The sequence below is a fragment of the Canis lupus genome, chromosome 35, assembly GCF_003254725.2.
Source record: "Canis lupus dingo isolate Sandy chromosome 35, ASM325472v2, whole genome shotgun sequence".
Lineage (NCBI taxonomy): Eukaryota > Metazoa > Chordata > Mammalia > Carnivora > Canidae > Canis > Canis lupus.
In genome coordinates, this window is record NC_064277.1 from 6,307,637 (window position 1) to 6,324,001 (window position 16,365).

General features: G+C 42.9%; 1 protein-coding gene across 2 annotated transcripts in view; it reads right to left on the bottom strand.

Moving 5' to 3' along the window:
* The window catches only part of F13A1 (coagulation factor XIII A chain), a 163,844-nt gene that overhangs the window by 30,950 nt on the left and 116,529 nt on the right, over positions 1-16,365 (bottom strand). For both annotated transcript variants that reach the window (XM_025445092.3, XM_035710518.2), the window contains exons 10-12: positions 13,811-13,914; positions 12,378-12,466; positions 4,522-4,675 (exon numbers count right to left, since the gene is read on the bottom strand). In XM_025445092.3, the coding sequence (XP_025300877.1) occupies positions 4,522-4,675; positions 12,378-12,466; positions 13,811-13,914 (347 nt within the window). The remainder of the gene's footprint in view (positions 1-4,521; positions 4,676-12,377; positions 12,467-13,810; positions 13,915-16,365) is intronic.

Here is a 16,365-nt window from a genome sequence, read left to right on the forward strand (position 1 = left end):
TGGAAATGGGAAGTTGCAGCAGTTAGCCTGGAGAAAGTACCCATGCCCCGACTCACTGTAGTAGTATCGTAGTAATGACAGAATTCCTAGCAGGAGCAGAAACTAACTTTATTGGACGCTTACTCTGTGCCAGGCACAATGCTAAGGGCTTTCCACGCCCGGTACCACTGAATTCTCAGAGGGTGGCCACAGCATAGAGAGAGGAGATAGATTTGAACTATTTCAAAGGGGATGTTTAGAGGGTTTGCTGCCTGACTGATTCTCGATTTGCTAAATTTGTGGGTGTGGGGGTGGGTGGGTTGGTGGGAGTGGGGGGCTGTGATTCTCTTCACTGGGGTCTGAAGTGGGGGCAACAGATTCAGGCAAGGGAGGGCATGAGGGAAGGTGCATTCCAGAAGCGTCGGTTTCAGGTTTCTGGAAGAGGTTTAGGGGAATGTGGAACTGAATCTGGAAGTTGGGCCAGAGACATTGACTGGAGGTGATCTGTAGAGATGTGACTATAACGCCAGCCGTGGAGAAAGAACATAGAGCGGGTAGGAGGGAAGCCTGAGGACTGGGCCTAGAATAAGTAACATTCAGAGGCGAGGGAAGAAAAGAGGAGCTTAGGGTTGCAGAAGGGGATAGAAAAAAAAGAGTCAAGTAGGTTGGGATGGAAATGGAACCAGGAGAAGATGGCACAGGAGCACAGAGAAGAGAGAATTTCAAGATTCGGGGCCCAGCAGTAGCATCAGAAGGCAGGGGAAACTCAGACAAGCTGAGATCTGCAAACATTTATTCAACATGGCAATCAGGTGGTCCTGGCAGCCTCGAGAAGAGGAGCTTCAAGGATCTACAGCTCGTAGCAGAACTCAGAGGATGGTAGGCAAGAAACGAAAGGCAAAGGCATGCGATGCGACACCAAGGGCAGACAGCTCTTTCAAGATGCCTGGCTGTGAAGGCCAGTGGGAAGAAAGAACAGGGCATATTTGGTGGGGAATATATGGCTGAAAAAGAGCTGTGCACGTTTTTTTCCCCCCACTTGATTCTGTTTGAACGTGAATGGGAAGGAGCTAATAGGGAAGGAGAGATGGAAATACAAGTGACAGAGGGAATAATTGATGGAACAAAGAGGAAATGGGATCCAGACACCATCATAAAAGAAGACAGATGGCCGCAGAAGTTTTAAGAATTCTGGTTTTCAAAATTTTATAGTTTCCTAATCTTACATATTTGAAAAAAAAAGGTATAAGATTAATATTAAGCTTTAGTTCATCCATGTGAAAAATGATCTTTCCACAATTTAGTTAATTAAAATAGTTAATTCCTGAATCTGGTAATAATTTCTTCTCTATGTTTTTATTCATCTCCACATTTTAGTGGCCACATTCAGCATTTATGGATAGAGAAATTATATGAGAGATTCAATAATGAGAATCAGAGTGACAAATGCATGACCATGGATGCCGACAGCCTTTCCCAGGGGCCCGTGGCGACGTCTATAATCACTCAGTGATTCCCGCCAGATTCAGGCACGGTCTCTGCTTCCTTCTGTAAATAGCACCCCACTTGGTCATTCGTAGAGTCAGAATTTAAAATGCAGCTGCCATTCTTGATTAAGAGGCTAATTAACCTCCTGGGATCAAACTGCAGCCCAGAAAGAGTATGGGGTGTCTCTTATAACTATCTATGCAGATTTAGGGGTTCTTGTGCTTAGACCAGACTCCCATACTATCCACCTTTTGCCAAACTTGCCTTCTTGCCAAACTCTGGAAGCCTGAACCTCAGATATCTTCCTCATCCAGAGTTGGCACTTTTTATTTATTTTAATCGGGCGTCCACCCCTGGTTAAGCCCCGACTCCTCTTCTGTGGACTGCTTTTTGGTCTTTCCTCTTTTCACAGCGGGCCCTGATTTGGCCTTCACCGCCACCTCCATGGAAGACAGCTAATGAAAATGTCATTCTGTTGTGTGCTTTAGAAGAGACAGCTGCTTATCTGGATGGCTCCCTGCAGGGTCACCTCCCTTTTTTCTACACTGTCTGCTTTTTTTTTTTTTAATAATAAATTTATTTTTTATTGGTGTTCAATTTGCCAACATACAGAATAACACCCAGTGCTCATCCCGTCAAGTGCCCCCCTCAGTGCCCGTCACCCAGTCACCCCCACCCCCCGCCCTCCTCCCCTTCCACCACCCCTAGTTTGTTTCCCAGAGTTAGGAGTCTTTATGTTCTGTCTCCCTTTCTGATATTTCCTACCCATTTCTTCTCCCTTCCCTTCTATTCCCTTTCACTACACTGTCTGCTTAGGATTTCTTCCACACCAGGAGCTTATCCGAAATCCCTGTTGGGCTGCCTTTTTCTGGAGAACTCTTTCCTCATGCTTTACCTGGCCAATGCATGTTTCTCCTTCTGTCTCAGCAAGCCTATCCCAAATGTCCTTCAGAATCCCGAGTCTGCACCAGTTCACATTCCCACCAACAGTGTATGAGGGTTCCCTTTTCTCCGCATCCTCTCCAACATTTGTTGTTTCCTGCCTTGTTAATTTTCCCCATTCTCACTGGTGTGAGGTGGTATCTCATTGTGGTTTTGATTTGTGACGGGCACTGGGGGTTATTCTGTATGTTAGTAAATTGAACACCAATAAAAAATAAATTAAAAAAAAAAAAAAAGAATCCCGAGTCTGGCTTGGAACTCCCTTCTCTGTGCCCTGTTCTGGGCACCTGCTGCATAGCTCAGTGACGGCTTGGTTCCTGCTCATCTCTCCAGCTAGACAGGAAGGCAGGACTGTATATCTCATCCCTACACAACCATACTCTGAATATGGTGCGTGGTGAAGAGCAAGTTGTTGAGTGGACAAATGAATAAATGAGGGAATGTTGCAGCTAGTTTCTTTTCCTTTCTCTTTTTTAAAAAGATTGGTTGATTGATTTATCAGAGAGAGAGAGAGAAAGAGAGAGAGTGCACAAGCAGGGGGAGCAGCAGAGGCAGAGGGAGGATCAGGTTCCTCTCTGAGCTGGGAGCCCGATGCGATGTGGGGCTCCATCCCAGGACCTGAGCCGAAGGCAGACGCTTGCCACCCAGATGTCTCTCTTTCTCTTTTTCTAAAATCTTTTTATTTTTCCTTTCCAAATCCTTTTGTGTGTAACTTTATTATAACAAGAGGACATTATTTGCTTGTTTTGTTTCACTGTACTTATGTTTTTGTTAAACTCTCATTTCAGGAAAAAGCCAAAAAAAATTCTATCTATGTTGTGCAATGGATGGTAACCAATAGGAGAAAAGAATGAACCATTTCAGAAATACAGCAAAGATTCACTAGTTCAGATGACAAAAATCCTGAATTTCTAATACAGCACACGAGAATTCTCAATTCAGCAAACTTTCTCTTTATAGTGCAAATTGCTTTTTAAAATAAGAGCAGAGAGACTGTCTAAAATATTTAAAACAAATTCTGCACTCCTTAGCACTTCAGGAATACTGATGAATATTTAGGTATATGCTAATTACTTGTCATTTCTATCCATTCTCTAAAATAAATGCCACTCCTAACAACCTCTGCTGGTGAATCATTTGTAAAATACACTCCATGTTCCCCATCAAGACATCCAAGCTCCTCTACCTCCTTTCCACTACTGACCTTGGGCAGCTTTGTCTCCGGACACTGGCACTCTGGACTGGGTATTTTAGAAATGGCTATAGGACCCTAAACACTCCAATTTATTCACACCTCCAGGATGTCTTTGGTCATGTTCCTGATGCCTGGAAGCCCCTGCCTAGGTTTCTTTAACTGTAATCTGTGGTTCCTCTTACCTGGCTCTGCTTTTTCTGAATCTTCTGGTTGGACTGAGTGTCTTTCTTCTTCGTTCTCCTACCTCCCTCCTCTAAATGATGTTCCTATCACTTTTCCAGGAACAGAAACTGGGTCCTGCTCACAGCAGGGATCCCCAGCACCAAATGCAATTCCAGACATAAAGTAGGTCCCTGGACTGACTGAAATGGGCTTGGGCTCAACAGCTCCCTTTGAAACTGTCTACGCAATAAACATTGTTAACATTCACATTATTTTATCATTGAAATGGGCCTGTGATGTAATTGGCCCGAATTAATGGGATTGCATGGTCCTGTTGAGGATAGATTGTATTATCTATCTCAAGGGACTTCTGTGATAATTCAGTGGAACAATGTACATGAACATAGTTTGTAAACAGATGTGAATGGTCATTCATATTTCTATTATTGAACTAAAATGACATTAGTTATACAATGTTTTCTACTATTGAAAGTTAAGATAATTCCATTGTGAATAAGAACACATTCTATACTGCATTAAAATAGATGTGACTTTAAACCAAAATGTTTTCACAAGCGATGTGAAGGGGAATTCTGCATTAAGCAAACAAACAAAGGAAACTACAAGGAGTGGGTGTGAGGTGTCTCCCTCATGAAAGTTTATAGTGTATTCTCCGGAACACATTTCATAGTGACAGTGGGTAGGTACTAAACAAATATGGGCAAAGAAACCTTCATTCGGTGGCAGTAAGTTACCTTCTTGGAATTTGTAGGTATCAGTAATATCCTTTATGCCATCTCCTCCAACTTCTTTGGTCACAATCAATTTCCCAATGTGGGTGGTATCAACGGTTTCCACCACATGAGTGCCATCTTTCTTGGCTGTAATGTAAATGAGATCACTGTTGACCTAAAAACAGGAGAGGAGAGCATGAGCTACCATCTGATGTCCTTCGTCATCAAAATCAATCTCAGTGGTATAGACATCTGGGATCCCTAGAGTTGACATGTTCCTTTCTTCAACAACATTGAATTCACAGGGTTGAACTTGCTTTAAAAATGAATCGGAAGGATAATCTACCTTCTTCTAGCCCTTAAGTGTTATAAATGAAGAGTATTTGGACTACTGATTGTTTAAACATCAATCACTTCTTTCTCTCCTTTTTCTTGCTGGTGAATTCCACTTCATCAGAAAGAGCCACCTGTTACTTGTTTTCCCAGATTGCTTTTAAGCCAGCAGTGGCTGTGTGACCTATTTCTGGGAAGAAGAAGTCTGCCGGGTGGCTTTTGGGAAGGATTCTTTTCTGTTATGAGAGGAGAGAGTCTGCCCTTCCCTTCCTGCTTTTGAATGTTTTCACGTGAAGTGAAGTGATGGTTGGAGCGTCTGTAGCCTACCCGGGACAGTGAAGAGAAACACTGCCAACCATACAAAGATGGCTGAGTAGAGAGATAAGAAGCACAAGAGGGTTTAATGAGGCTGTTAAATGGCTGAGCCAATCTTGGGACCGCCCACTTTAGGATTATCTACAAGAGAAAAATTATAGTTAAACTCCTCATGTTTAAGTCATTTTAATTCTGTTACTTACAGTCAAAAGCATTTTAATTGAAAAATGAGATTAGGCTATGAGGAAAAATTTAGGCAATTTTCTGGTGGTTCAGCAACTAAACCATGTTATTTGTGGGATTTGGAAACAGCCCCTTGGGGCCATGCTGGCTGACCCCAAGTTCTTCTGACATTCTGCATTATGACTCTACTTTCTAGAAACAATGTCGAAATATGTGCCTGAAGGCTGATTCCCCCAGAGTCTCTTATTATATTCGTTACAACCACTTTCTTGGAATCCCATTTATTAGCATGGGAGCAGGTAGGAAACATGAACTACAGTGCATTATCAGGGGCTCCGAGTGAAAACAATCTCTGATGTGTTCACAAAATGTTTTCCAAGCTACAGGTCCCAACTCTTTCAAATACGCTGATAATAATGACTTCCTCAGAGTGGGTAGCAGAATTAACTGAAATAGATGTCTGTAAATTACTTATCATACTACCTGGCATTGATCAAACACTCAGTAAGCAATAATAGTATCATAAATTAATAGTATTGCCAAGATGCTGTAGTGCTATAGTCATAAAGATGGAAAAAAACACATTTGGTCACTGCCCTTGTAGGATTTACACTCTCTAGTAATCACCTGGGAAACTTTAAAAAGAATAGATGCCCAACTGAAGAGGTCTTGAGTAGAACCCTAAATCCATTATTTTTTAAAGAAGTTCTTAAATAATTCTATCTTATCTCGGTGTCTACTGAGATGGCAAAATGGTACAATAAGTACCCAGATGGGGCAAGGTGGTGGGGCAGATGCTGAAGATACCAGGGGAACACCTGGGGCCATGGGGCATGATGAGGGGCTGGTGGTAGCTAGGAAGTAATAGGTTGAAAGCTGGAAGATGCATAGGAGTTAATGAACTAAACGGTCTCATGTTAGTGTTCTTACCAACCAACCAACTGACAAAAGCTCACAGAAGAACACAAGGAAATTGCTGGAGATCATGGCCATGTGTAGCTTCTTTATTATGGGGATAGTGTCACAGGTGTATGCATATGTCCAAACTCATCAAGATGTATATATTAAATGTGTGCAATAGGGTGCCTGAGTGGCTCAGTTGGTTGAGCGCCTGCCTTCCACTCAGGTCATGATACCAGAATCATGGGATCGAACTCCTGTCAGTGAGCCTGCTTCTCCCTCTGCCTCTGCACCCCTGCTCTTTCTCTCATGAATAAAAAAATAAAATATTAAAAAAACAAATGTGTGCAATATTTTACATTCATCATACCCCAATATAGCTAAAAAGAATAAACAAAAAATAAATGGCGAGAGGAAGGCTATGGCAGGCAGAGGGACTGCCATGGCCATAGTTCTGAGACCGTAGGTAAGAGACACACTGGATTAGCTGCAAAACCTTGGGTTCTGATCTTGAATGTGTACTTTTAGAAAGCCACCTTATCCTCTCTGAACTTCAGTTCCTGTTCCTATAAAATAAAAATAGTTATACTTGTCCTGCCAATTTCATAGTAACGTTTCAGTGAGACAGCACCAAACGACACAGGAGCTATGTGAGCATGACTTGTAAACTTTAAAACTGAGTAAAAATGTAATAGTTTTTATTAGGTAATGAGGGAACTTGATGATAAAACCCTAACTTTCAAAGTTGAGGTTAAAAAGAGCAACTTTTCTCTACTTTCTCACAAAATATTCTGAATTTACATGGAGTCTGACTGCTAGTAAGGTGAAAGCAAGTGGCCAACATTTATTGAACAATCACAAGGTTTCAGGGCCACTTACAAATTATTTAATTTAAACCTCACTACAACAACCATCTGTGAGGTATATACTATTATGTCACAGAGGAGGGTGCCAAATGCATTAAGAAGGGTCAGCAAAGTGTTTGTAGTCAGAGCTGGGAGCTGCTGGAGAATGAAATCCTGGGCTGGCCTGTAGCATATTCCCTGACCTTTGCTCTGGGCTGGCCCATTCTCTGATCTTCACAGGGCATTGCTTCTCCCACACAACCCTGCTGGAGCATGAGCTCCACCATGAGGTGGTGAGATGGTTTCATGCTTGGGGTGCAAGAGGTTCCATGCATGGGCCTCAGAAACATGAAGGGTGGTAAATGGTGACCTCATTCTTCAGCAGAGCCACAGCTTTGTGGCACTAGCCATAGGATATGCAAGGTCAAAATACAAAATCAGGAATCAGGACAGGCAATGACAGACACCAGGAATATCTGTCATTTTGGGGAGAAAAAAAAAGTTAAGGAAACTTTAAATGAGCTTCCTGAGAATTTTGTCTTTCCCTCTGGAGGAAGCCATGCAAGCACAAACAGCCTCCTCCTCCACTTGCAAATTATAGCAACAATGCTGATAAATATCCTCTTAATAACAGCCCTTACAACAGTTTACAGTTTTCCAGGGAGACAAGGCTAAATATGAAAGTGACTAAATCATCATCTCCTCTTGAGCATAGAGCTTAGGAGATTTACGTGGGCTCAAACCTCAGGCTAGCTCGGCAGCACTGTCCCTTGTGGAGCAAGGAGAGGAGAAGCCCACATATGAAATGGCTATTGCATATGTATGTTGTGGGGGTGTAGAGAGAAAGGATTCTTTCCAATGGACATTAGCAAGCTTTCTTTTCCGTTTCAGCCACCACTCCTCCATCCTGGCTGCGTATGAGCCCCGGAGAGCTTAAAAGAGTAACGGTGATAGGCTCCCACCCAAGACCAATTGCATGTCTATGATAGAGAGTTGTGAGTGCAGGTGATGCTGGAAAGAATATTGGGTCTATACTGTGTGACTGGGGGCAAGCTATTCAATGTCCCTGAGCTGGGGTTTAATAATGTCAATCTTGCAGGGTTAAAAGGTAGACCAGTACTTCCGGAGAAAGCCCTATTGTTTAGGGCTGAATGAAAAGGAGTCTTTGGGGCCATCTGGTCCTACCCCTATATTTGGAGAGACTGTGGTCACATAGAACCGGGACATCCCAACATGAAATCTGGTGCTCGTTTCAGCACACTGCACCTTTGCCTCTTTGTTAGACACAGGTGCTTGTATTCAGCTTCTGCCGAGGGGCTTGCTGAGCACTCAGGGCTCAGCAAAGGTGGGCTGGGGCTGCAGGCTGAGTTCCCCTCTCTACAGAGTTCTACTTGTGCCCCTGGAATGTTAGCATATGTCTACTGCTGGTAGAAGCTATGCTCTTTACCACTAAGGGTGGAAACTCTTTTTCAGGGTCCAGAACAATTCGCTTTGTTCATTTGTTCCCAAATAGAGATAACTACAAAATAGGCTGTGCAGAGAAAGTGGTGCTCCTTTGAGGGCACACAGAGGCAGCAGCTACTGGCCTGGTCCATGAGCCTTCTGGCATAATTGCCACCCTTCCACCCTGTGCTTGCCATTCCTTTAGCCTCCAGTCGCTGGCTACGTGGTCAGGCCCCTGTGTGTGCTCTCTGCTGCTTCGTCTCTGTGCCTCATCTCCTGCCGGGACCAGCACCTGAGGGCACCATCTGGATGCCATCGCTCTGAGACTCTGTTCTTAGCAATGTACCCTGCATCTGTTTTTGCTTGCTTGCTTGATTCATTCATTTATCCACCCATCACTCATTCATTCAACATTTATTTGTGACTACCTCATGACAGAACTTGTTTTCAGTGATGAGGATACATTCATGGAGTTTATACTCTAGAAGGGAGAGAGATAATAACACTAAGGGAGAGTAGAAGGATAAAAGCAACAGGGCAGAAAGTGTGATGCTAGATGGGGGTGGGATGGGGTGAGTGAAGGCATCTTTGAGGAGGTGACCAGAGCAGAGACTTGGACCCAAGGAGGGGCCAGACATGCAAAGTGTGGTGGAGGGTAGAGGAGAGCTTTTTTTTTTTTTTTTTTTTTTTTTTTTTTAATTTGAGTGTAGTTGATACACAATGTTACATAAGCTTCAGGTGTACAACCTAGTGATTCAACTTCCCTATGTTCTATGCTGTGCTCACCGCAAGTGCGACTCCCATCTGTCACCACACAACACTATTACAACATCATTGACTGTATTCCCTATGCTGTGCCTTTCATCCCCGTGGCTTATTCTATAACTGGAAGCCTGTATCCTCTGCTCCCCTTCACTTCTTATTTTGGATTCTGCTTTCACTAAAGGAGACCATGGCTCTGTGAAGATCAGAAAACGTCAGTGAGCATGAGGTTTAATCCAGCCCGGAAGTGAGTAAGGAATGACCAAGAAAGTCAGCGAAAGGCAAGAAAAGGCACACTGGGCTGCCTGCCGGGGGTGCGACAGGCAGGCTTACGCAGCCAGAGGATGGAGAAGGCAAGGGAGGATGCGATCTGAACCTGAGTCATGGACACTCTCGTTAAACTTAAATACGATGCCCCCCATGCGGTCCTACTTGGGCACCCTTGAGAAGAGACTCCTTATACACTTTCAACAGCTTGAGCATCTCTTATAAATGGCTCAGCCCCGGGGCTCAGCCCATGCCAAGGCGGCAAATCGTGCGCTCCGTCAGACAAGTCTGCAGTGGCTGAGAGAGGAGTAATTATAATCTGTGAATCCCGATGACACGCATAACACCCCGATCTATATTTAATAATAGCAAAACGCGTTTGCATTAACAGCTATTAGGCAATTTGCTCCTGGAGGGAGGTTGTTCCCTCTGCCTTTCTCTGCAGCAACAAAGCATAATAAAAATATAAAAACAAGGCTCTGTGAATTTTAGAGCGATTTCCCATTAAGAGATTCTCCTAGCATCATAAACTATCAGTTGGCAGCTGGGGAGGTTGGGATAAATCTCCAAATCCCGAAGTGAAATCGAGGGGATGAAATTCAAAATACAGTCTGCCTGTCTTTCCCAGGCTTCCAGCAACTGTAAGGTAGTCTCCGTGGAGGAAATACTGTCCCCTTTGTGTATTTCAAATTCCCGATCTTGCTGTCTGAATATTCATGCTTATTTTACTTCCTAAACAGTTCCTGATGCTGCCTCTCCTTCCTGGCTCTTGCCATTTGGGGAGCTCAGGCTATGTCCTCTGGGGTAGGTGTGGGGCAAGTGCAGCCTTCCCACTGACCTCCCAGCTTGGGGGCCACCACTTTAAAGTCCCAGCTCCATGGGGCTCATGTGTCTCCCCTGTGGGGACTCCTTCACAGGAGGCAGTACCCAGTTCACAGGACCTAACGTCCCATGTCCAGTTGCCTCTGCCTTCATCTTTGACACTCCCGACACATCCCTTTTTGTGAGCCTGTACAGCTTGTAACATCCCTCCCCCCCGCCCCACACCATTCAGATGCTCATATTGTCCCCTCTGCCTAAAATTCTTTCCTTCCCCTGGCTTCTTTTTTACCCACTTGGCCTGAATAACTACAAACTATCCCTCAAGACGCAATTCAGGTACTAATCACCCCCTCCGTGTGCTCCCACAATGGTCTGCCCATCCACCATGGCTATCACACAGATGTCATTATGTCATTATGACATGTCCCCATGTCATCCCCCCCTCTGGATGATGCCTTATGGCCTTTACCGTCCTACTCATTTCCTGACCCATATTTCTCAATTAACAACTCTGTATGTATTAAATGCAGATCATTTATCACCTACATTGCTCATCTGACAGTTCCACAGTCTCTTGTACTACTGTTATTTAACTTTCAATGTGCTATGGACTGCCACTAACATCAAGAATCTAGTTTCTTTTTTGTTTGTTTATTTTTGTGTGTGTGTGTGTGAGAGAGAGAGAGGGCATGAGGGGGAACAGCTGAGGGAGAGAGAGAATCTCAAGCAGACTCCCCACTGAACACAGAGCTTGTCTAGGAGCTCCATCTCAGGACCCTGACATCATGACTTGACCCAAAACCAAGAGTCGGAGGTTTAACGGACTAGACCAGTCAGGTGTCTCAAGAATCTAGTTTTGTTTTGTTTTCTTTTGTTTTCTTTTTTAAAGAATCTAGTTTATTAAGGGCACAGGCTTCAGAGTTCCCCATAGGTCAGTGCCCACCACATATTTATGACAGGTATATATTCATCCCAGAGTAGTAGTAGAGTATGGTGGTTACTGGCATGAGCGCTCCGGCACTTGCCTGGCTCTAGATCTTAAGATGACTCTTTATTAAATCAATGACTATGGAAAGGTTACTTAACCACTCTGTCTCAATTTTCTTTTCTGTAAAATGGGAAGAATCATTATACCGACTTTTAAGGGTGGCTAAGAGCCTCAAATGGTAGACACAGTGATTATATAATAAGAATTCTGTATACGACAGACATTACTTCAGTGTGTTTATTGGCGAAACCATACTCTGGGTAAATCCTGCCTCTCACATATTTCTTTGCTGTCTACCCCCTGGCCTCAGCAGCCTCCCAGCCTTCTCCTTTACTCAAACCTTTTATATTTAATTTGATTTTCATAGCTCTCCTTGGAGTATTCTCTAACTGCCTCACCTGCTCTTAGCCCCTATCCAAATATTTCAGAATTTCGGGCCCTTCACCAAAGTGTCCCCATCAACTCATCAAATATGCTGCCTTCTAGCTACCATTCCCTCTCCCCTGTATTCCAGCAGCTGTGCTTTACCTCCCTGGTGATGGAGGATGGCCTGGAGTGGCAGGAAATGGGTTGCAGTTCCCAGACTAAACCATGGCTAAGGTGTGTTTGGATTTTGTTTTTTACGTGAGCTGCTAGGTTAGTGTTGGAGTGAAGTAGTATACTCTGAAATTTCAATTCATGGACTGTCTCCACCAATTTTTAGTTGAGGGATTCATTTAGTCACTTAATTTCTCAGGAGCAGTTGATACCTATTTCATGGGTGTGAAGAACTAAACTAAGGTTAGCAACGCAATTGCTTTTCAAGGAAAAAAATCTCAAAACATCAAGGAAAGAAAAATGTGAGGTAAGAACTACATTTAACATTAAGAACCTGGAGGTTGGAATGATGTTTAGTCGACCTTGCAGACGGAAACATGCCACGTACTTCGGAAATTTAGAAGTAACAACCTGGTGTCTTATTTTTCAAGTGTTAAGAGGTTGGGGAAGGAAGTGGCACTTCTCTGCAGCTTACTACTTACCTCTGCAAAAACAAAGGGTGCATCAAACTGGAAGCAAATATGGCCATGCTTAATGGCTTGAACAGAGGCCGGGCCACACCGATACATCCCTGCATCACACAGAGGAAGGGGGAGCATGAGTTTGTTGTCTTCAATTATGTCCAGATACAGGCTCTGTAGAGGCAAATGTTCCCAGGTTCCTCATTGATTTAGCCCAGATCCTTCCCATGACCAGAGAAAGTGAATGATCAATGTGTTTAATGAAGAGGGCTTTGATAGAAATGCGTCCTCAACCAATATTTGAAGCCATGAGAAGAATACAGGGCATCATTATGTCTGTGTCTGTTCTCATATAAACGCATATTCTAGGTCTTTGTGCTGAGCTCTTTGCTCACATAGGATTGATCCATTTACAACCGGTAGCTGGAATGTTGGAGATGGTACTGTGTCCCCAGTAGCTGTCTTGTTGTTTGTTTTGTTTTTTGTTTTTGGACATTATGGACATTTGTCATGTGTGAAATTGGGGAATTTGAACATTAACAACCCATTGATTAATGCCCAACATGCATTCAGGAAGTCAGTAGACACATGATTACTTTTACAATGTTTTTTACATTTTAACCAGCTATCTCCAGTCAATAAGGAATTAACTGCCATAAGTCATCTCTGATATCTCCTCATGATGCATAATCCAGGACACCAAAAAGTGTTGAACATTCTCCCTCAAAATCCAGCATAAATAAACCATGAGTCTCTTATGAATAAGTAATGAATGTTTATGGATATATGTGTATATATACACATGCCAATATCTCATATCAACACCTGAGAAAGTAAACATAATGTCCCCAGGCCACTGATTTTTATCATCATATTAAAGAGAAATGGAGGCCTATGATGTGATTTTATGAAATCTGGGGGAGGTCATAGCTGCCACTCATTGCTTAGCATAGCCAGCAAGTTAGATGACAAATGCCCACATACTTAAGTTTTGGAAGAAATCACACAACATAAAAAGAAATCAGGTTTTGGGAAAGCAACAATTTAAAGGATGATCTGTAACTATTTTTTGAGTTCTTTATTTTCTCTGCTGCCTTATATCTTATCACTGTGTATCACACAGGGCTGAGGTATATTTTAGAGCCTAGTAAAAGTGCCTACACAGATATTTTTTCTCTTGTCTTCAAAACTGCTTATCAAAGCAAGAGTAGATGAATTATATATGTTAAGTTTTATGCTCTTTTTTTTAACCAGTTATAGAATAATCAGGGGAAAGCCGACCATTGAAATGAAATTAAGCTGACTGACAGGCAGTTAATACTGTACATGTGCCCAGGAAGCATACTTTTGATGTTGGTTTCCAGTGGGAGTGTTGCCCACACATCAAATGCAATCCTAATTGCAAAACAAAGATGGCAGTGAAATGAGTTCCCTGAGGGAGGATGCAGTTTTACCATCACTGTTTTCCTGGGGGGTGCTGTCCACAGCTTGCCAACCTCCAAATCCAACTGGAAGATCAGGTCTTGTCATCCAGGCCTCATTCCAGCAGTGGTAGTTCCTGAGAAAACACCACCTCAGTAGCATTAAACTTTCTATTCCATTTAACGCTCCAAGCCATCAAAAGAAGCCAGAATTCTTGTGAATACGCCATCTACAAGTTACTGGAATGGAATAAACCAAATTGAAGACACTGAGAGATATCCTGGACTTGAATTTGTTAGGCAGATACATTCCCTTTGGCACCCTTAGGGGGAAATTTAGTGGCTGGACATTGCTCTTCCCTGCTAATATCAGTTTCAAGGCCACCCAGCACATTAAACAGTTTTGATCTTAACCATCCTCTCCTGCCTAATCAAACAGAAAGTACTATGTGCTAAAAAGGTAAAAAAGAAAAGTTAATTGAAACTGAAATATATGTATCTTTGAATTTCTTTTATATTTATATTTACATTTATGCATATTAGATTTATAAAAAGCAGATCTTTCATAACAATTAAGCAATAAAATGCTTGTGTTTCCAGGCTTAGGCCGTTGCCATAGAAACTATAACATTAACTCCTGACTATAATTGTCTCTAATTTGTGGCAAATTTCCATTTGGTGTCCAACAAGAAGAAAAGGGTGTCAGGGTGATGTCTCTTTACCCTTTATCAAAGGTGGGCAACCCACAAGCCGAGGGCCACGCAAAACTTTTCAGAACTTTGCATATGACCCTTGAGGCAAGAGCATGGAATAAAATGTCATCATGAATTGTATTATTATGTCCTTGGAAAGACCTGAAATTATATGACAGTACAGAAACCAATGAGAGCACATTAACCCGTCTGCATTATAGAAAATATTCATATAGCAATAACGATTTAACGGTGGGAGGAGGTGGTTATAGCAGTCTTTGTTTATAGCACTGATGAATTTCAGATCCAACTACCATTCATCCTTTGCCTAAATGTCCTTCAATGTCAGGAATTCGTACATGTTCCCATCTCTGAGTTTGGCTCATCTTTGATTGGCTCAATTCGGAGGAATTAATTTCACTATGTACCCTTTATACACCAGGCTAAGTGCTGGGGACATGGCAATGACCAACACATAGGTTTTTGCCCACGAAGACCCTCATGATGTAGGAGGAATAGTGAACAGGTAAATCAATAGTTACAACATTTTATAGGTTTGCTGTGAGGCTTCAACAAGATAATGGGTGTAAAGTACTTAAAATGGTGCCTGGCATGCGGTAAGTGCTAAAAAATAGTAAATCTCAAAGTTTTAAAAATAATTAATAGAAGTGATGCAGTTGAAATTCATTTGTGGTGCAATGGGGTCTCAGTGGGAAAATTCTTAGTATATTAAGAAAAGCTTCACAGCAGAAGTGATATTTGAACTAAGTCCTGAAAGATGTAGGAGTTTAGAAAGTCAACAAGAGAAGTAAGAACAAAATTGTGTAGGCACGAAATAGCCCACACGGTGTGTTTGGGGGACTGCATGCTGTTTGTTACGGCGTGAGGGCAGCATGCTTGCATATTTGTGTGCACGGGGGAAGAGAGATGGCAGGTGAGGGTAGGCCAGTTTGGAATCACCAAACTGACAAATATGCACAGCACTTACTGTGTGCCAGGCACTGTTCGAAAATTTTTATGTATATTAGCACATCTGATGTTCCTGTACCCCATTAGAAAGGTACCTCTATTATTGTCTCCAGTTTGCACAGGAGGAAACGGAAGCACAGAGAGGTTAAGAATCTTTCATGAGGTCACACAGCTGGTTAGCGATAGAGCTCTAGGGCCTGTGCTCTTAAACAATGAGCTATGCTATAGGGGAGCATGAGACTGAGATCCTTTTATTCCAAATCAAATGATTGAGCTTTATTCTTAGACAAGTTAAATTTGCAAATCTGTCTTAGTGGAAGATAGATGAGGAGGCAGGATGGGCCACAGAGCTGAGTTGACCTCCACCCCCGTGGGGAGGACCAGGAACCACTGGTGGGTACAGGCTTGTGGAGGTGAGGGAGCTGGATGTGTGAAGACTTTCATATTTCCAGGGATTATGATGGTTCCATTTACCGGGACTTAATGAAGGAACAAGAGAAGATGGTTTGTGTTGGGAAGTGTGTGTTGGGTGGGTGACAAGTTAAATTTTGGGGGGGATGATCTCGAGAGCCAGTGAGAAACCCAGGAGACAAAACCCTAGGGACATTTTAATATACACATGTGACACTCAGGATTGGATGAGTTGCTGGCATCATCATGAATGGTGGAAGAGAGTGGGAGCAGAGCCGGATGAGGAGAGCTTGGGAACAGAGGGATGCAGTGTAGGTTTCTCCCCTCAGCATGATCAAGGTTGTGAAGGGAAGAAGAGAAGATAAGGCTGTGGCCAGAAGGTAATGCAATGCAGGGAAGAGTAATTTGATTATTTTCGCATTAGAAGAGATTGTCATGCTTATGGAGGAAGAACTGATGAACAGGGAGTGGGAATAGAGAATAGAGAGATGGAAGCAAAGGAGACTCAACTCCCAA